The sequence below is a fragment of the Xiphophorus couchianus genome, chromosome 7 (genome assembly GCF_001444195.1).
Source record: "Xiphophorus couchianus chromosome 7, X_couchianus-1.0, whole genome shotgun sequence".
In the NCBI taxonomy this organism is placed as follows: domain Eukaryota; kingdom Metazoa; phylum Chordata; class Actinopteri; order Cyprinodontiformes; family Poeciliidae; genus Xiphophorus; species Xiphophorus couchianus.
In genome coordinates this window covers 6,311,813-6,333,895 of record NC_040234.1, presented here as the reverse complement: position 1 = coordinate 6,333,895, position 22,083 = coordinate 6,311,813, and the positions used below count along the sequence as shown (strand labels likewise).

General features: G+C 40.8%; 1 protein-coding gene across 2 annotated transcripts in view; it reads right to left on the bottom strand.

Moving 5' to 3' along the window:
- Positions 1 to 22,083, bottom strand: part of xpo4 (exportin 4) — a 56,762-nt gene that overhangs the window by 32,079 nt on the left and 2,600 nt on the right. For both annotated transcript variants that reach the window (XM_028023132.1, XM_028023133.1), the window contains exons 2-7: positions 20,970 to 21,075; positions 19,687 to 19,828; positions 18,827 to 18,965; positions 15,106 to 15,222; positions 14,854 to 15,007; positions 3,024 to 3,136 (exon numbers count right to left, since the gene is read on the bottom strand). In XM_028023132.1, the coding sequence (XP_027878933.1) occupies positions 3,024 to 3,136; positions 14,854 to 15,007; positions 15,106 to 15,222; positions 18,827 to 18,965; positions 19,687 to 19,828; positions 20,970 to 21,075 (771 nt within the window). The remainder of the gene's footprint in view (positions 1 to 3,023; positions 3,137 to 14,853; positions 15,008 to 15,105; positions 15,223 to 18,826; positions 18,966 to 19,686; positions 19,829 to 20,969; positions 21,076 to 22,083) is intronic.

Here is a 22,083-nt window from a genome sequence, read left to right as displayed (position 1 = left end):
GAAATGTTCCTCTAGAAGATCCTGAGCTGTGACTGAATACATCTAGATGCATCCAGAGCGTCAGCAGCTACATTTTCATTATAAACGCGCACAAAACTCTGTACATATTCCACTAGTGTCAAAAAGCCCACCATTAGAAAAGAAACGCAACGTGAATAAGTTTTTTCCCATTGTGAGTCACAAAAAAAACATGCAGCACCATCATCCTCCAACCACTTCCTGTCATCTTCTTCGTCTTTTCAGCCAGTAGGGACGTCCGGTTGTTTATCATGTGACTCGTGGGATGCGAAAAAAGTGTCTCCATTACAGTTGTACGAAATACACCAACTTCAATAAAACTGTGTAAAATGTACGTCTTATTCATTCAGAGCAGGTATATAATGTTCAATGACATGTTCAACTTTTAAAAACACACCTTTAAAATCCAAAATAACCTCCTGGTATCTTCAGATCGCAATCAATAGAAACAGGGAACAGTAAAGGTGGACAAAACTAGTGATTTGTTTTATATTGTGATAAATATTGCTATGAAAAAGACCAAAAAAGAATAAAACATCAAAACACTTTCAGCCTTCCAGCTATTTTCTAAAGGTCTAACTCTCCTGCACTCTGGATAAACCAATCTCTTGTTTCTATGTGGTGCGTTCACTGACTGTAAAAAGAGGAAAGTGTTTTTTTTTTTATGACCATCCAAAGCTGGATGTCGGCTGATTCTGGTCAGTTGATTTCTTGGAGTAAATCTAATTATTAGGTGTATTTTCATCCTTTTCTGGGATCAAATCTAGGGCTGAAATGATTAATCGAATTAATCTTGATGAATTGATTATTGAATTGTCAACAGATTTATTAATCGATTAATTAACTGGAGCATACGGACTCCAAAAAGGCCACTTGCTGAAAGAACAACACACTGAGAGCTAATTAAGCCAAACTGTACAAATAAAACCTTAAAGATGAAAATCTGCTAAAAACAAATCTCCCATTAAGCACCTTTTGCTACCCAGTTATTAACTGGTTATTGATATTGGTGCATTGATGTGTTGAGCAGGAAGGGCTGAGCTTTTCACATGTTGACAGTAGAAGTGTTTTTAGCTGCAGATCCATCCATTTCTGCAAATGATCATCCGTACGCTAAAGGAACGCTGTTATTGCATTTAGGGGATAAAATGTTTCTTTCCTTTTTAAAAAGAAACCAAAATGTATGTTTGCATCTTTTAAAGTATTTCTAACATTGTATAAATAGGCTTAAGTGGTTCAATGAAAAATCTGCAGAATGTGACAATTTTTTGCTATCTGATTAATCGATTACTAAAATAATCGTTAGTTGCAACCAGGGTAATATAATGGTTTTGGGTTTTTGATTATAGTATTTCGTTGTGACTTTGTTCATCTAACTCAGTTTTGAGAGTTTGTTTGCTTGTTTTAGTTACATACTGTCAGTTAAATATTGATTAGTTTCAGTTTAATTTTTAGCAGTAGTTTTAGTTTTTTCATGTTTTGATTAATTTTCAGGTGCAAAATTTAAAAAAAATTGAAAGTATTGTTTTGCGATTATGCATACATCAATTGGGTAATGAATAGTAACTGAAGATACCATTGCCAAAAATGTATTTAATTTCTGATGAACAACAACTGACTGGTGTTTTCTCCTAACTTCTGCTGTCGCTATTTGAGGACTAGACTAAGTGCCACTAGGAGGAGTATGGTGTGCCGTAATTTGCCAACAGCTGACATAAACTGCTTGTATGTAAGGGGCGAAAATAAATCTATTTCATATCAGTTTGAAAGACTAATAAATAGATTAATAAACAAAGAATACTATATCTATAATTTCAGTATGTTTTAGTTAGTTTTATAAACACATAGTATAGTCAGTTTTTCCGCATTATTTACCGTTTTTATTTATTTCAGTTAACAAAAATGTTTTTTTCCCCCCATTTCTGGTTTTGCTAGTTTTAGTTAATTATGATGTGCTTGGTTGCAGCCCTAATCAAATCCCATCATGTTGAATGAAAACCACGGTGAACTGTGGTGAGAATCTTTTGCAACCGACCCGTTTTCTTCCTGCTCACCTTCTGCTAATTTATCCGATTTTTAGCCGTTTGGTGAGATGTACACTGTATCGTCCTCAAACTATTCTGTCTAGTAAGACACGTGAAAGAAGAAAAAAAAAGTAGTATATGTCTGGAGGCCGTTAAGAGGAGGAGCACTATCTGGCGATGGGCAGCTGGAAGTTTTGGACGGATGCTTAATGGAAGAGGAGCTGACCAGTTTGTTCCATCCTCTATTCCACAGCGTGCGCTCGGCCAGCGTGGGCCGCCTCTTTGAACGCGCTGCACTAAAATACACATCTGCTTCACCGGGCGGTCTCCTGAACGGTAACGCAGTAACACGAGCCTGGTGCAAAGCACCTATAAATCTGCTTAATGGTGCATTCAGGAAAGCCACAGAAGAAGAACAAACTTAGAAAGCCCCAACGGGGGAGGGGAGGTTAAACCAGGACTCGCAGCCCGACATGAAGTAAACAAACCACTCCGGAGAGCTCCGCAGAGAAATACTCCAGTACTTTAATGGAAATGTGGAGAAAATATTCCAAATTTAGCAGGAAAAACACAATTTTCTATATATATTTTTGTTTTAGAACATTGTAAGATGCACTGTAAAAAAAGAAAATCGAGTAACATTTCAGGAAGATGTAGGAGTCAGTAATGCCTTAATCGTGATAAAAAGTGCAAGTTCCACTGACAGATTATTTACCCCATAGAAAGACATTTTTCCTAATGTTAAAATGAAAAAATCTGCCAGCATAACTGATACTTCTAGATCAATATTAATGAATTATTGACTTAAAACAGGCACCTAAATCTTGCTGAAAAGTTACTTTTAAGTTAGTTTTGACTTATGTCAAGATATCAGGAAGCGGAGGTAGGAGACAAGAATCGTACCATCAAAGCTTCTAGGTGCAACAAGTATGTGATGACCCAAACCGATAAATTAAAATCCAGGCCTGTGGGGATACTCACAGAGAAGAAGAGGTCCATGACGCGGGTGTCCAGCAGCGCCTCCCTCCAGGACTCTGTAGGCTTCAGCGTGACGTTCTGCGTGGCCTCGAACATGGCGATGTAGTGGCGCCCCAGTGGTCCGCCGCCGGTTAAGGCCCACAACAGCAACAAAAGGAGGAGGAGGAGAAGAATATAGGAGGAGAAAGAGGAGTACAGTGAAAGCAGCGGCTCCTGTCAGCCGGCTCCGTCTCAGTGGTTAGGTCTGGTTTGTGGGAGAATCCTCTTGATACTTGTTCTTCCTCTCATTAACCCCGTCAATCTATTTCTCACAATAAGAGTCGGGTTTTCTCAGCCTCCCCCCCTAATCTGCTCCATGTCGTCTTCCTTTCTTCCTCGGCTCTTTATTTGCTCAAGCTTGTACCCACGCAGTTAAAGCAGGTCCTTCTTTCTCACCCTCCTGTTTTCCCTGACTTTTCCAGTCTATGACACCCGCCTCCTCTCGCTCGCTCTGACAGCCTCTTCGCTCCTTGTCCTCTCGCTCAAGCCCTTCCCTTCCTCCTGGCCTCCCTGCTTGTGCGCTCGCTTTTCTCTCCTCTGTTTCCTTAAGATCTGAGACTCCGCTCCTCTGGGAGAAATGCCCGAGGCTCCTTACTGTCCTCTCTCTCTCTCTCTCCAGCCCTCCTCGGCCAATCACCGGGGCTTTCCGACTGACCACTTTCCAAAATGAAATTCATGCCGGGTTTTTTTCCAACACTTAAAAAAAAAAAAAACACAACCCCAAAACTTCTCAGTTAATCGCCCGTTCTCCAACTTGAAATTTTTAACCTAAAAACTCAATGTGGGTTGTGTCAGCCCGTTGCCACAACACAGACGCAGTGTGCTTATTTAAACCGTTTACACATCCACAACCGGCCTGTTCTTAAACCCACAATCTGTAACTACACCACCGCAACACTTCCCGTTGTTGTTTGAAACATCTTAAAAAAAAAAACACACACACACATACTCCCATAACAAGCTTTACCAAAGCTCATTGAAGCACATCTTCTTTAAAGCTACAGTTTCTCACCAGCTTGAATGCAGTTCACACACCCACAATGCTCTACACTCAAAAGAGAGATCTTGTCTCTTGTTATTACGACTCACCAAACATCAGCAAAACAAAAACGTCCACATGAAAGGGCCTGATGGAGACGCCTGCTTGTATTTACTCCATCTACAGTCTATTTTCCAAAGTAAAAGAATAATAAATTTGGGATCAATAAGTTGATTAATGTGTGTATGGAGACACGCACAGGACATTATTAAGTCAGGGTTTCCCCCAGTGTGTTATAAGTCTGGCGGGCCACCAGGCTTTACTTGTGCCCCCACCAGGCTAAACACTGCTTATTTATTTAAGTCTTTTTAAAATGTTTGCATTTTAAGACTTTATAGTTGGTGTTCAGATATTAATTTTCCAAACACACATTATTATCAAGTGATATTTTCAGATTTCCTGTCAACTTTACACACTTTTTAATTCAAAAACATGACGGGCCGCTGGATGAACGACTGCAGCACCCAACCACCGGGCTTAGCAAGTTTTCTGGGGGAAACCTTGATTAAGGTGTGCCACCACTGATTAACACCAAGTCAGATTAAAGATTAAACCACCCAATATAATGGACCTTACCAGAGGGGCCGCTTTTCATTGGCTGATGCCCATTCTACGTGGTCACGTGCGTGGCCGTCTCACAAACACACTTAGCTTCCCGTTAGCTAAGTACAGCATAATGGCAGAACTGATACACCTTCTACACCTTGCAGCCTGTCTGCTACACAGTCTTACGTTAGCTAAACAGATCAATATGCAATGTGTCTGTATCTGATATACACTAAAGATTTTATTTTAGCAGAAAAGGCTTTGGACTAAACTGTTACTCGTGTTAGCCACGCTAGCACCAAGTACAGCTAGTCAGTCAACCATCGCTGTGTTCAGGGAAGCGCTGATTAATAACCGAGAAATAAATATCAAGCCTGGAAACTTGATATCCTAACGGACTGAATGTTATGTTTTTAACGTAATCTTTGCTCGTCTTGCGGGGCGCAGGCGGTTGCCACGGTAACATGTGTGCTTAAACTACAAAGAGAGAGAGAGTAAAAAGGTAGGAGTGGTTTTGAGTTGATCACCTGTTCCGGTTATTTTACCTTTGCTGTGGCGCATTACAGCCGCTGTAGTTTCTAAACGTTGGACTAATTACCTCGTTCGTTTGTGAGTTTACGTCGTCCATAACAAACATCACATAGAACAAATATATTTCATTAAATTTAACAAACAAAAGGCTTCTACCGAGGTAATTATGTGAAATTAAGTTAATTATATCCCAACTTCAGAAGATTTGCCTTTACCTTTACAGAGCTCTTTGGTTCCTCCTATCAGTCTGTAGCTTCTCATATTGACGTCATCAAACCAAATTTCAGATCTACCATAACTGACTGACACCTGCTGGCCTCAGGTTTGCAACCAGCTTGTGACTGAGAAACCAGTAACCTGCTCCCAGATGATGACATGAACTTGTTAGTTCCTCTGTCCATTTAGTAGCTGATATATTGTGAAAATCCGGTAGAAATGATGCACTAATGGAGTCACGTTTACATAGAAACAATGCACCGCGAGGCTTTGTTTGTGAGACTTGCGGTCACGTGGCTCGGTTGTGGGCGGAGCTTGGAAAGGTCCATAGCACTCAACCACAAAAAACATCCAGTTATAATAATCTATTATAATGAATTATTTTATTTTATCATCATTTTTAAGACTGAATCCTTTAGTAACTATCCAAAAGGTTTCAGTTTTTAATGGGTTGTAACAGTAACAATAGTGTAAAACTAATTATTATCCACTTTCCACAACACCTCACTTTGATTGACTTCACCCATCCAGATGCAATTTTAAACACAGCTACAAAAATATATCCAATTATTACTTTGAGCTTACATTTCTGTTTAGATTTCTACATCAACATAAACTGATTTTTTCTAAATTCTTTTTTAAAAATCTCATTTCCCCCCCGGTCAGCCGGCATCGCTGCACCGCGGCTCAGCGACAGCACAAGCCGGAAACTTCCACAGGAATGTTTGATCAAAGCCAAGCGGCAGCAGAAGCCGGCAAGGTCACGCATTCCTCCGACGCCAGTCCGGTCCCTCCCCGGCGCACACGCCCCACAACAACACGGCATGCCGCACTTTGGGCACAAAAGTTGCCACCTGTTTAAGGTTCTGAAGGACTCTTTAAAAATAGAGAGTACGTGGCGGACGATCACAAGCTAAATACTTCTAGAGAGAGGGGTAGCTGAGTCCCGTGAACTCAAGTTTGATTGGAGACCAAAATTGCATCATTTGTTACATTTCCACATGTTGGGGTTTGCTGTTACACTGTAGTGTGTCAAAAAACACCCAACCATTTAATAAACCTGTTCCCCTCCTCGGCTGTAGGGGCGCTGCAACAAGACCTAATCTGGGAAACAACACAAAAAACCTCATAAAAAGACATGAGCACAGCTTCCTTTTGTGCCAAATGTAAACAAAAATGGAGTAGTGCCAGATTTCAGTGGTTGTAGGATTTCTCTTTTGCTTTGGTAAAAGACCAAGAGTAATCTCTCCCGCTAACGCTAGACACAATGGTTTGGTTGTATTAATGCAGAATACCCTGCGATACAGTCCACTTCCTGCTTTTGGAGCGGTGTCTGTTCCACTCGGCATTCATATATACATACGAACCGCACCTGCGTTCACTTCAACCAAACCGAGACCTCGGTTTTTAGGTGGACCAGATTTGGCTTTTTTGAGAGTTTGATTGCACGTTCACACTTCCCCAAACGAACCAGACTTTTCAGTCAAACAAGCAAAGTGTGTTCATGTGTCGGACTGGCACAGGTCCTAAATACAGCTGAGAATCTAACATGCTACATAAACCAAAATGTCCTTTTATTCCACTGCTAAGTGCTCCTTTTTTGGCCTATAAAAAGAAACACCAACAAAATATCTCTCTTGGTGCGTTCACACCAAACACATTCTGCTTGTCATAAAAAAAAAAGCAACGCTGCAAGTTCAGCGCATGTGCACTTTGAACGCAGACGCTTGATGGTACGTTCACACCAAACGCATTTTGAGAATCAAGCATGTCTGCTTTACATTCAAAGCCTATGTGGAGGCGCGTCGGTAGCGTGTCAGACGAGTCAAAATCGCTCTAAATGTTGTTTTCCATTGCAGACCTATTTGACGCTCAAAATGCTCCAGACACGTCAAGCCACGCCAGACGCTCAAAACACGCCGTTACGGGCCCTCGACCCGCCCCCAACTGTAAATGTACCATGAATGTGAAACGCGTTTGGTGTGAACGCACCAAAAGTCTGTTTAAAAAACAGAGAGATTCAATGTTGCATGATTTACTTCTTGAAGACAGTAAGGTCCGCCTACCTGTCTATGCAAATACAACTATCCAGTTGAAATACAGCATAAGCTATTGCTAATATTTGCATTGACTGAATTTAACTGAAGTTCTGAATGTTTAGTTCCCACCCAATCAGAACCAGAAAAAGGAACCGGTCTGTGTGTGTTTGTCATTCCAACACGATGAGTAATGAACCCGGAGTGACGACGACATGTGGCTGTGGTTTGTGGGTTTTTAAAAGACATCACCTGCTACTATCTCGACCACTCCAGCAGGCTCCAGAATACCTAATGCGACACGTCAATTTTCCACTCCAAAGACGAGATGTAATGACAAACTGTCAAAGAGGGAAAGAAAATGAGAGACAGAGAGAGAGAGAGAAAAAAAGAGAGAGAGAGGGTAACTCAGCCCGTGTTAACCACCAACCACAAGTTTCAATCAAATGCAAGTGAAAAAGCCCGCATAATGAAAGTTCTCACAAAGAGTTGTCGAGTCTGCAATCACAGCGATGTGTAAACATAAAAATTAATACCTCAGCCATCATCAGCCAGGAGCGGTACGTTGCAGTACGCTCAACTGTGACACAGATTTTTATCGTCTATTTCTGCCCTGTAGGGTCCGGCAGGACGCCGGGGGGGTCGACCACGTGCGCCACAGAGTTTTGCGACCTGCAAGGTGCCAACAACTGTAAAATTCTCAAACCGGTGCCGGCACAAACGCACGACAGAAAGAAAACAAGGAGTTAAATTAAAGCAGAAGAAAGAAATGTAATGTGGAAAGATTTGTTTAATAATGTATCAGCGCCTTGGAACCATGACGACACAAAAAGTTGTGTACCGGATCAATTTTTTTTTTTAATTGTTCAAGCCTTTTTGTTCATATTTGTCTAAATGTGTACGTCATTTAGACAGTAAATAATCAGGGATTTCACCAAGTAATTTGTTTAAGCATTTACAATGATGTTCACAGTGGCTGCGTTTCCATTAACCACAAAATTGCTAAACTGAATTTACGTGGAAACAAGGCAATTAAAGAAAAACATGTTTTTTCATAGAAAGGTTTTGCGCTGAGATGCGTATTGAAATAGATGTATTTAGCAAAACTTCAATGGATACGGGGTTTTTTTTCGCTTCACACAAATTGCGTGATCAACAGCCGGACGTTGCTACTGGCGGAAACAAGGAAAAAGACTACAAGAAGTTACAGGAAAACAAAGGTTTGTTTTTGGGGGGGTTTCCTGGACGATATGCAGCTGGCTCCACCAGAGCTCTCACAGCATCTTCTGTAAAATCATTAACTACAATTTCCCCAAAACGCCATTCTTTTTTTTATTCTTGTGTGATTTTAATTTCTTATCTTATTTCTGATTTTACAAACAGTAACATGCTACCAGTAGCCTAGCATTTTGTCAGACTGCTCCATATATAAGAACTTTATCAGCAGGAAGTGAATTTATTAATGTCTTTATTTAGGACAAAATATCCTTTGCCCAGAAAGAAAACCCAATAAGACAACATGATGAATGTAATTTCAATCATTTAAAAGAGTCTGTGTATCTCCAAGAAGTTATTTTGTTTCTGCAATTCAGTTGAAAAAGCTAATAAACAAAAATTCTAACTTTCAGTTTCTCTGATTTTAATGTAGAAATGCGATGTCATTAACATGTTAGGGCCCACGCAGTAAAGGGAAACACTGCTGACTTTACAGTCCTCCTGCAGCAGCAATGCATAATCAAATGAATAAAAATGAACTGGTAACAGTAGGGCTGGGCGATAAATAGATTTTATTGATCAATCAAAATTTCTGTGCAAGAAGATTGAATTTCTGGAAAAAAATGTGATTTTTTTATTTATTTTACTAATTCACTCCTTGGGGGTCCCTGAGGTTCAGAGTGTCAGCCCAGCCAGTGCCAGGCTGTTTGATAAACATGATTTTCAGGCTGGATTTATTTGGACATAGGCTGACTCATACACGGGATGATTGAATAATTTTTTAAACTATTTTCTGTATTTTTAAATTTCTTTAATGTAAACTAAAATCGAATATAGGATTTGGCTTGAAAAAAAAAACTCTGATATTATTCTTAAGCCATTTCACCCAGCCCAAGGCAACAGCCATTGATTTCAAGTACTTGACTGGGAATGTAATGGGAAACGTCCAACCAGAAATAAATGACATTTCGTGTTATTTAATCAGGAATTATTTATTTTCTTTTGAGGGTCAGGAAACGGCATGAGATCCTATTTTTGTTCACCTGCATCATGACGAGATTAAATAAACTACTTCATTTTCTCCCCAGATTCAACAGAACACATCAAAAACTTTCAGCTGTTGCACAAAAAACCGCATCAATCAACCTGGCAGCATTTTGTGACGGTTTTAAATAGCCAACATCCTGCTGATCCTGGTAATCTCAACATTTTGCAAGCCTGAACAACCTTCACGCTGAAGGATCGGTGGATTAGCGGGCTTCTCTTCTATCCCCTATTCATTATGTCCGATCAGCGCAGAGGAGGGTCCCGCTGCACGGTGGTGGGGGGGTGCCAGTGGCCATGTAAAGACGGCAGCACTATGCTACGGCGCGTGGTGGGGTTTAAGTGATATATCCTGCCACAAGACCGCCCTGCAGCCTCGCCATGTGGAATAACAGTCCAGGAATACCTCCTCTGCGACCTGTTCCCCCTCCCTGTTGAGCCCCTCCCATCTGTTTAGGCAGACGTTGTCATTAATTCAGTGGGGGGAAACCAATAATAAAGCAATTACACACTGGTTTTTCATGCCAGTTTTTTTCCCCCCCCTACAAATCCAAGAGGAGAAATCTATGTAATGCAGTAACATGAGACGAATACTTTCTTCGTATGAGCGAGCGCTCGCAAATCCCTTATAAACTGCACACTATCGCAATTCCACCCTGTGCCTTCTTTCATTGAATGAGCGGCCTGCACATCCACCAGCTTTTCCGATCAGCTGTTTACTCCGTCCCACTGTTGTTTAGATAGCAGTCGCTAGGGATTCTTCGTGGTGGGTCAGGGCCAAGGCAAACAGTCGGCATCACCTTACACATACCCTAATCCTAACCCTAACCTCGCGGCCACAATGCCCAGAGCGCGACCTTAGGAGAGCTGATGTGAAAACCGAGACTGCTCCGACACCGGCATCCACTCAACACAAGCACACGCTGCAAAAAACACAAAATCTTAGCAAAATACCATTTTTGGTCTCGTTTCTAGTGCAAATTTCACGGTACACTTGAAATAAGACAAACCAAGTAGCATTTCAGTAAGCTTGTTTTAAGTCTATAATTCCTTAATATTATACTAGTTTTCCTAACAGCTTATCTCATTTAAAACGTGGGATTAATGAAATAATCCACCAGCAGGAATTGCACTTTTTAAAATAAATAAGAAATTATTAACTTAAAACAAGCTGCTATATCTTGCTCAAAAGTTACTAGTGAGTTAGTTTTATCTAATTTCTAGTGTACTGACATTTGCACAAGAAACTACCTAAAAATACTTGGTAAGATTGTGTTTTTCCAGTGTATCTCCTGATTGGGGGCTTGTTTGTGTTGCTACACTATCCATGAAATTCTCTGGGTTCATGTAGGGAAGAAGTAAAGAGATGGCAGTCAAGCAGCGGAAATTGAGGTAACATTACCTTAGTGAGAGAAAAAAAAGTTTTGCTCTAGTTTTAAACATTGGTTTATCCTGCAGTTTTCCCGTCTTTTCAGTTTTACAAACATTTCTTGCGGTAATCTGGTTCTATGATTGAAATGCGCAAAACAAAACATGAAAAACTACTGGAAAAAATGACGCAAAAAACCCCAAAACACCAAAGAGAAAACAAAAGAAATCCTCAGTTTACATCTGTTTGTGCCTGTAGAACTAAATTTAATTTGACATGAACAAGGAAAAAACCTTCGACTTAACTATCCAACAGGTTATGTGGATTCACAGAAGGGCTCTGTATTTTTGCAGCACCTTTTTTAAAATTATCTTGATTGACTACATGTGTTCCCCATTGGAGCCCATACAGTCCTCAAGTGTCTTTAGCAGACAAGACTTTGGTGTAATCTTCGGATTCTGTAATTAGTTCTCTCACTGTCTGAATGTCTTTTGCAGCTTTTCCTTAGACTTTGGCTGAATCTCGATTCATTTTCAGTAAGAATGCACCGATTGCATTTCTCTGGCCGATCGCGATCTTTAAAAAGCCTAACATGCTGATTTCGATTTTGGTCGATACTGATTTTTTTGTCTGAAAAGTCGCTTAGTTGGCACATGTGAACAGGCGGTGATGTTAGTTTCATAGAGGAACAAAATGGGACAGTGGCTGATTTTCAGACCTTAGCAATCTCCCAAAATTAATAAAATCTGAACCGATTTATCAATTACCCCTAATTTTCATTCCTTGTAAACAATGTCAAAGCAGACTAAGCTGTTTAACTCTGACCCACAAATCATCAAGGCATAAAAAGGCTCCTAACTCAAGGTATGATCCACCACTGCGTCAACATCTAAATAAAGAAATATCAGTAAATAACAATATTTACAGACATTCAGTACTTTGTAAACAGCATCCTGATCCAAAGAAACAATTTCTTCCAATTTTCCAGGAAAAACACTTTAAAAGCACCAACATACTTTGGCGTACTTCACTCACGTCCACCCAAAGGACAAACTTTACCACCTCGTACCCGTAGTCTTGTCACACAGAAATCTGCCTGGCAGGAAACAGTGTTCACACCCAACTGTTTTGTATACGCCAGCAAGCTAATAGGGTTAAGAGTCGGCTCAAGCAGTCTCAAGTTCACGCTGCATGACTGCCACTCTGAGCCGCACTAACAGGTCACCAGGTGGTCTAGGTGCCCAACTAGCTTATTGAACTGGCTAGGACCCATTCGGATTGTGAGAAATGAAGGAATTTGTCACAGAAAATGTAGGCAATCAGTACGCTCAACTATGAAAACTCAACCGTCCGGATATTGTGCGAGGAATCCGCCCGGCTCACAGAATACACATATTACGCCCCAGTATGTGGGAGCCTTAAGGTTTACTGTCTTGTCTTGACGATATTTCCAACAATCGGACGGCCTGCTGACCGAAATGCTAACCTTGAGGTAACCAAAGGACTTTAACATATTTCAAGAACAATGGAGAAAACGTCACCGTATGGACGTTCCTGAACTCAACGTTTTACTGCGATTGTCTTGATTTTCAGTGAATATGTTGTCTGAATTGTCTGTGCAGAGAGACAAAGATGACTAAACTTTGGTTTGAAGAGACGTACCAAAGGGCTATGAAAATCATAATGCAATAAACAACTTGGTAGGAGGAAACTGGAATCAGACGAACCACTTTCCGATTATAAGATGACAAATCTTCCCACAGAGTCACAGTTGCCCTGTATAACTGGAGTCAAGACTTTCCTCCCTGGAGGGCAATTAAAAGAAAAGTCTGAAACTGCCACAGCTGCCACATCGGTTTTGGAGACTCCCCCTCATAACAGTTCCAGCTACACAGTATAATCAGTGGCTGAAGACAAAGGTGAATGAACGAATGTGGAAGCAGCCGAGTCGTCTGAGAGCGTTTCGGGGCCTTGAGGCCTGACCGTGACCCAGTCTGCAGTCCAGCCTGGTGTGGAGTGACGCGTGGGGGACGCGTGGGGGAGCGCGTCTTCAACCATCTGTGGTGTGTTCAGTTCACACCACACCAGGTCCAGCAGCAGGCGTACTGCGACGCTCATTGAGCGTTCATCAATCTGTTCCCCGTTTCAGCAGCAGCTCAGGCATTCCAAGACTTCACACACACAACGGATTTCAAGGGGATCGCCACTTGATCTAAAAAGTCATGAGCTATTTTTATGGGCTGAGACGGTAGTCAACATTTACGACAAGTCAACATGAAGAGGAGAGAACGGCTCTATATAAATGAACCCAACACCAGCAGGAAAAGATCCCCGCGCTCAGAAGTTACCCAGCGTCTTTTGCTTCATTCATTTCTGTTCAGCCGATGATTAAATGATGAACTTCGAGGAGCTGAACTCATACCGAGTTCAGAGCCGTGAAAGCAATCGTGTTTAATGTCAACTGTGTGCTTCAAACTCATAGAGGAATCAGTTTCGATAGAGTTGAGGTGAAAGATTAAAACGAGTAAGATTTTAATTTCTATAAACAGCTGGAAATAATAATCTTCCACTTTACTTTTCCTTTTTGTCGCACTTGATCAGCTCGGAAAACAAGTAGAGTCACTACTAATCAAGAGTCAACAGATGATTTCGTTTACTAAAACAGGAAAAATAAATAACTCGTTATGACGACCAGACCGACCATCCCTTCCTCAAAGTGCCCAGAATCAACAACTGCTGCTCCCTCGACTTCATAAAGATGCCGCAACAATAAAACTAAATTAAACTCTCATCCAAAAATCAATATCAACAATCTTTGAAACATAAAAAGCGGGTATTTGAGAACACAAATCCGGTGGAGCGTGCCTGGCATGCCAAGGGGAGCCTCGACAAGCCAAGGCGGGGCTGCCGTGCTGTTGGAATGAGACGGGGGGGGGGGGGGGACGGAGACGGAGACACCTCTTTGAAAATGATCCATGGCTCTGGCTGGCAGCAAGCGCCACTCCAGATCCCCTCCTCAGACAGGCCGAGAGGATGCCAGGCTGTGGGGATTAAAGCCATAATGAGTCGGGGTGAGCACACAAACACTCCGACACGCACGCAGAGCGCCTCAGTTTGCTCAACAATGCAGCCAACTGTGAACGTAACACGGATGTGTGCACAAGACGTGAACGACGAAGCAAAACCTGCTGACAGTTGTGCATCTCGGAGGCAACGTGTATTTAAAGACACGAACACATACACCAGGTTTCACCAACTCAAATCTAAGATCCTTATGAATGGAATTTAAGACCCATATCGTCATATGTACGAACATTGTCCAGCCGACTGCTGTTAAAGTTGTACTTATCCACGAAAGACCCAAAAACATTAGCTACCCTAGCAAGGGTACCTTAGCAAGGCATTTATGTCAGCAGAACTCAGTGGAAAGTAAAATCAGAAAGTATGAGGTAGCATTTATGCTTAACGAATGTAATAATTACTGAATAGTTAATGAAAATAAGGAAAAAACGATTCTAAAAGTTGATGTTTCTTCACATATTTTGTAGCGTTGGCTTTTGTAAATGGTTTCCTGGCTAGAAGCTAATGCCGTTTGCAGGGCCATGGCATGGAAAGGTTTGGGAACCCCACCTGCCTTGCAAAGGTTTGTTACTTCACACCAACGCCATACTAAATCCTATGGATTTCCATGTAGTGATGCTTAACCACCGACACTCCACTTGACATAAACCCCTTGCTGTTGCAGCAGACTGCGTGGATGAACAATCAACCCACGTCCTTCCAGCCAACAAAGGATATGATTTGGAGGCAGGAAGTTCCAGCTCAGGACCTGGTTGGCTAGAGCCAGGTAGCGCTGGAAGACGCAGGACATCTGAGCGTTGAGGTTCTCCCTGCGACTGAACTCCTGCAGCACCTCCATGGTCAGCATGAAGGTCTGACGCAGGCCGTCCTCCTGGAGGGGGATGAGAGAGAAGAGGGGTCTGTCTGCAGCGGTGCGGGTGGAGAAAAAAGAAGAAGTGAGGTTTAAAGAGATCAAGGTGGGAAGCCAACCTGAAAGAGGCGCTTGCAGTTGCCGTGGAACTCCATGCTCAAGCCAATGCTGCTGGTCTTGCTGGAGCTGGAGAACTCGCTGAGCAGAGCGGTGAGGATGGAGCAGGCCAGGGTTTGCTGCAGGGCCGAAGATGTGACCTTCAGATTAGCTCAGGAATGGTGCGTAAATAATTTTCCATGGCTCTCACTACGCAGGAACACTTTAAGGGCGGTCCCTTCCTGTTCAATGAGCGTGCACCAAGGTGCATAAAAATATGGATGAGTGAGTTTGACCTCGTGACCTAAGAGGCCTTTGTGATGACTTCAAGCCACGCCTTCTCATCCAACATCAGTGTCTAACCTCAGAAATGTGCTTCAGGAAGAACTTGCACTCCTAAACCTTGTGGAAGGTTTTCCGTAAAAAAGTTTGTCACAGCTGGAAAGGTTGGCAGACATCCACTTAAATCTAGGGGTGCACCAATTTTTGGACCAGATTATTTATCTGAGTCAATTTCCTTAATTTTGGGAGACCTGTGATCGGCTAATACTTACACAGGAAGCTAATCTTAACCACTGATCTTATCTACCTCAGCAAAGGTCTAACAATCAGCCACCGCCCTCTTCTGCTGTCCCGTGAGACTGACAGGCCGGCCCACCAGGTCATGTCTGCATATTTACAGTTAACAACAGTCACACCACTGTTGCCAACTCGGCAACTTTCTTGCAACATTTCAGACAAAAAAAAACTGACATAGATCAAAATCGGAATCGGCACGGCAGGCTGTTTAAAGATTGCGATGGGCCAGAAAACTCGATCTTTTTTAAGTGGAAAAAAAAGGTAATTCAGTCAGTCAAAGCAGAGTGTGTATTACTCCGAGACGCTCCAGACTACGGTAGCCTGACTACTTAACGTAATGTAACTAAAACATTTTGACAGAGCGCCGTGAACTACACAAAATTGCTTCGAGGTCAGTAAGCACAACTAGAATTAATCCATCGTGAGGGGGCTGTTTCACTCCAGAACAATATAAAAGGCGCTCCGGATCATAAGGCCTTTTTTTTCTTTATCAAATTAAAAGCTTTCAAGTGCGCCTTATAGTCCAGAAAATACGGTAATTAGGGTGCACCCGAAATTAAGTCCCATGGAATAAGAATGGTACGTCATTTAAGTTCATTAGGCAGACTTTATGTTTTCGCACAATATACCAAACCCCAAACATTTGTGCTAAATCAGCCAAACATTTGCTTATGGTGTAACAGTTTGGGTTGGTTTACAGTTTTAGGGTCATTTTTTGTTTTGTCAACCCAACACAAATACTACTTATCCCCTTAACTTTTTTTTTTTTTTAAAGAAGAGTTCTTGTTGAGGAACATTTCAAGTCATCTCACTGTGACCAGAGGTCAAAGGTGACTGGGATTTTTGTGTATGAAACAGGAAGACATCACTGATTTCAAAATAATTGCACTTACAAGTTAAATAGAAATATTATCTTCATACTAAAATACATCATTAATGCCAAGTCTAACACTGTTTTTATTTTGACACCAAAGCTGTGTCCGAATTCAGGGGCTGCATCCTTCGAAGGACGGATTTGTAGGCCGATTACGTCATAAAGTGGCGACAAGGCCTGTCCGAATTCAAAGACTCCTCCAAATGCCTTCTTCTTTTCCCCAGATTTGAAGGATGGGTCCAGTGTATCCTTCACGGACCACCATATCCCATAATTCATTGTGGGTCCCAACCAGGCATTCAGGCAGAGCAACAATAACGGTGAACAGCGGCAAATTATTTTGTTATATTAGACTTTAAACGACACAACGTGATTCTGTACAACGTTTTTTTGGCGAGAATGTAAGTGTGTAAGTCTCAAATATTTGCTCGGTTCACCAAAACATAACCTGCTCTGACATTTTCGGAACATGTCTGCTCCCGCCGCGTTATCAGCCAGCTCCCCTCGTTAGCTGGCCGGGCGCTCCAGGTTCGGTATACCGGAGCAGAACGCCTGACTCCCGGCACATTGTTATAAAAACTCCCGCTAGCTTTCCCCAATGAGTGGATGTTAAACCGACATTATTCAGACATTTAATATCTAGTTGTAAAATGTTTTGTTTACTACAGTATTTAATTTGGTTTGACTGATTAAAGTTAAGCCTTCAAACATACTAATTTTATTTAACTGTAATGGCTGATCCGATATTTGGAGAGTATTTGAAAACGAATAATTTGCTTATATTTATTCCTGGTAGAAATTTGAACATTTTGGAATCCAACAGATTTCTCCTTTGTGGTGAAGGTGAAGAATAATACAGAAATCAGGAGTAACACATGACTGAAAAACAAACTTCGGCTCCGTTGTGTTTTTTTTTCTCTTCTTCTTTGAACGATGCAGACTTTTAATTCAGACACAGCTTAAGATTTAACTAAACGATTTGTCAGTTGTTTTTGAAACAATTCAGAGATTTTGTCCATTTCAGAAAAGTTCAGGACAAACAAAGTTGTAATTTTTTATTATTTTTTTTTTTAAGCTTTTCATCTAGTACTAACGCATTTCTTCTTCTTTACTTCTGGTGATGTTATTAAAGCGGTCAACAAATACAAACAAGATCCTCAGCAACTAGAAGATTTTCACATTATCTACTTTAACTGGTGGCTTTGGCCGTCGTTTTTTATGACTTATAACATGGGGGCATACAGAGCAAAAATGAAGAGCTGCAAAAGAGAGAGAAAAAGTCCTGAATAAAAGTTCAGTTAACTTTTAGAAAAACTGCCTCATTAATCTTCATTTAACAGTGACAAGAAAGCTTTTAAAGGGTTAATAATAAAAGTCCTCCATATTTCCACCCAACACATGCAATCTAAAGTTAAATATATCAAAAGGCTTTAACTCTTAGCAGTTACTGATCCCCTGGTTATCATCAACAAATAGATATTATGTAAAGACATTAAGTCAAGTCTCAACTTGCAGAGAAAAATTGTTATTAATGTAATTTAAAAAGTATAACTTAAAGTAATTTGTTACTTAAGAAAAAGCTTTTTTGTAAGGATCTGAAATAACTTTCTCTCTCTTTGGGATTTAAATTCAAGCACAAGCACAGTAGTGCCATCTACTGGGCTGAAATAGGAATTTACTTTATTGTTTGTCAAATTTAGGGATCCTCATTTTTTAGACTTTTGTAATAATGTTTATGAATGTGCTGGAACGTACATATAGAGCTGGTCAGTCCGTGTTTTCTAAATGTGAAGTGATATTTTCTATTTTTACAAGCCCTCGACACCAAATGTATACAAAATACTTCAAAAATAAAAGTCAAGAAAAAAGGTCTTCTAACTTTACAACAACATGGAAACTAGGTTGTTGTTTTTTTTATTGTTATTGTCAGACTAAATTAGCTTCCTTCATCTTATTTTGTGCAATTAAAACACAGATGAAAAATATTAAGATAGAATAATAACAACAGAAATTAGTCTCTTTTTTTGAGCCCAGAATCCTCTCATAAAGTCTGAAAACACACAGAGAAATAAGCCTGGTGCTGAAATCTGTGATGCACAAATGTCATTCTCAACGGATTAATTATCCATCTGGATCAAATGTTTCCCAGACGTACTACTAGAGTTTTAACGACAGTATTTATTCGACGTTAGAGGCTTTGTTTCCCCTCTTTAAAGCTAAAGTTTATTTCCTTCACAGCCAAGTCGAGCGGTGTGGATCAGTGAAAGCCGAAATGCGTGCGTCTCTGTTACCACTGTGGGGTTCCCGCTGCTGATGAGCTGGCCGACCTCGTGGAAGATGCCTTTGCAGTTGATGCTTTTGTCCAGAGAGCCTCGCTTCACGATGACGGCCACAGCCAGCAGGATCTGCTCACGGACGTACTTCTGCAGGCTGCAGGAGCGCGCCGCCGCCAAGGCAGATGCAGAGGAACGGAGGGGCTGTTATCCATTAAGTTTAGAAAATCTTTCACAACAGAGAGGCTCACCACGTACTCAAAATCAGGATTAAGAGACACAGCTGGATTGTCTATAGTCCTAGCTCCACTGGGAGAACTTTTCACTTCATGGGAAAAATGTCTTCCTATAAGTCTAATAATCTACCAGCGGAATATTTAGACGCTATTTACTTAAAACAAGCTTGTATATAAACATTACTTGTGAGTTATTTTGTCTTATTTCAGGTTTACTGAGATATTTGCACCAGAAACTACGCTGAAAACACTTGGTAAAACTTTGTGCTCTTGCGGCTACTAAATACACTGCTCAAAAAAATAAAGGGAACACTTAAACAACACAATATAACTCCAAGTAAATCAAACTTCTGTGAAATCAAACTGTCCACTTAGGAAGCAACACTGATTGACAATCAATGTCACCTGCTGTTGTGCAAATGGAACTTTGTACAGAACAAAGTATTCAATGAGAATATTTCTTTCATTCAGATCTAGGATGTGTTATTTGAGTGTTCCCTTTATTTTTTTGAGCAGTGTATATACTTCTGGACTGGCTATCAGCAGTCAAACTGCCTGGATATATTACTGGCACGCAGAATGTGAATGCACAAAACTCGGAAGACGGTATCCAACAAAGCCTCCTCTTCCTTTCCTACTCACTTGGGTCTCTGCAACACGTAGGTGAGGAGGAACGCCCGGAGGGACTCGATGCTGGTCTTCTCCAGCAGGATCCACTCCCGCACAACGGCCTCCATGACGGCTGTGGCTGCCTGGAATAGCACATAGTCCACCTTGCTCGTCTCTGGAGGGGGAAACGTGAGGAGGCAGAAAGAAAGCGTTACGAAACTGGAGAGCGTCAAAAGGGAGCAAATTAAGACGGCGTGTGGGCGGGGAAGTCATGGGAAAACGTGTTAACTGCTTTGGCACTTTTATATAAAACGATTAATCGGACGAATCGGTTGCAGGTTATCCACTTTGTCTTCATCGCCACGGCATAACGTCGTCGATGTTGTTGTTTTTTTTTAGCCTTAAACATTGTTTTTAATTCGAGAAATATTTGAAAGTTGCTCTGAATAAATTAAGAGTTGAAACAATTGATCAGATAAACCGCAATGAGTCGATTATCGATAAAATCTTCAACTAATTTAGTAATCGATTAATCGCTTACTTTAGCATACAGACTAAAATATATTACTCAGTAGTAATTAAGCCAAAACTGTACAAAAATATGTACATTTTGTATTTAAGATTAAAAACAAACCCTTTCATCTTAAGTATTTTTAGCTGCAGACGCATCCTTTGGCACAAATTTAGGCAATTAAAAAAGGAAAAAATAAATAAAAAAGAAATTGAATTTGTTTAGTTGCACCTTTTAATGCACTGCTAATATTAAATTAAAAAAATACCTTGAAAAATCTGCAAAATGTGCCAAACTTTTTTTATCCAGTTAATTGTCAGAATAGCATTAATCGATTATGCTAAAATAATTGTTGGTTGCAGCCCTGAAATACACCAACCGGGCTCATAGCAAATTTTGGAAAAGGTAAACTTAATGGATTTAGTAAGGTTATTAAAAATAAAAGTCTGAATGTTTTTTTTACATGAGTGGTTTTAATTTAGCTGTTTCCTTATCAAATGTCAGGTTCTACTGATAAATCAAAGACAAGGGATTGTATTTATCACACTTGGAAATAGGCACAGCGGCCCTAATTTCAGATGCATAGTTTGCAAAGTTATAGACTATCTCTCAAAAGTCCTTTTCATAAAAACAAGCCGGCTTCCAACTGTAACACCACAGGCTGATTCTCGTGTAGTCAGGCTCAAACATGTCCTGGAGCAACACGTCACCACGGTCCGGCAGCTTGTCACCAGCAAGGTGATTCCTGAACGCCTCGAAAGCGCCGCAACACTACGCAAGTTCAGCGTTTTATTTGACGAATTACCCAGGATGTGCTTGCAGATGGCGAACGGGGACTTGGACTTCCTGAAGGAGAGGAATACATGTTCAGCGTGCTGCCTCTGCTCTGTGCTGACCATGGATGGCGGTGCCTGGGAAGAAACAGCAACGGCACAGTTCAGGCAGAAAGCTTTAAAAAGATAACATGTACTTTGTAAAACCAGTGTGCTGGAAAATGTTGTTTTTTTTTTTAAAAATGCTTTATTCAATATAACTCTTAAATGGACCAATAGCTGCACAAACTTGGTCAAGAATGTAAAAACAACTTTAATCTGTTCAGTCAGTGCAAGTAGGAGCAGAACAGCCTATGAAAAATAAATGATAAAAAAAAAAGGTGGACTATCTGGGTCAAACATGTAAAAAAAAAAAAACTGCAACAAAAATGTTTTCAAATGGTTCAGAAACTGCGATTAGGAATTATAAATATAATGCAACATAAATAATAAAGTCTAGAATTAGACTGAACAGATCTGCTCTGATGGATCGGCTACATTGTCACCGGGCGAGAATTTTTTTTCCAATCTCGATACCAATACAATTAATATTAATATCGGATCAGTGCATTTCCATCTCACACAGGACCAAGTTGGTTTGGATATGCATCGTCCTAAAACTGAAAGACTATCCTGCAGCTGAGACATCAACATACATGAGAAGAAATGTTGATGAATATAGATAACAAAACAATTTTCCAATGTAGTCTTTTAGTAAAAAAAATACTAAGCTGCAGCTGAGTTTGCACAGTTGCCTCCGTCATTCATAGAAGACACAAGCAAGCCTCTCATAACGCAAATAAACAGATTGCAGCTCTAAGAAAGTGCAAAACAAACAGTTTTTTAAAATACAGCGGCGTCTCCATGATACCGCCCAGCAGGAAAGTCACATTCCAGACCTAATTGCAGTAAAAGCAGCTCAGTGGTTGGAGGCAGCAAAAGGAAGAAAGGCCCTTTTATCTGACAAAACACACATAATGTGCCATAATGAGGTGACACACACACACACACACACACACAGAGAGAGAGAGTTATAAAAGACGACTGCAAGCAGACAGACTCAACGGACTGGACCTAATGTGCTCTGCTGTTAGATTAAAGCCCAAA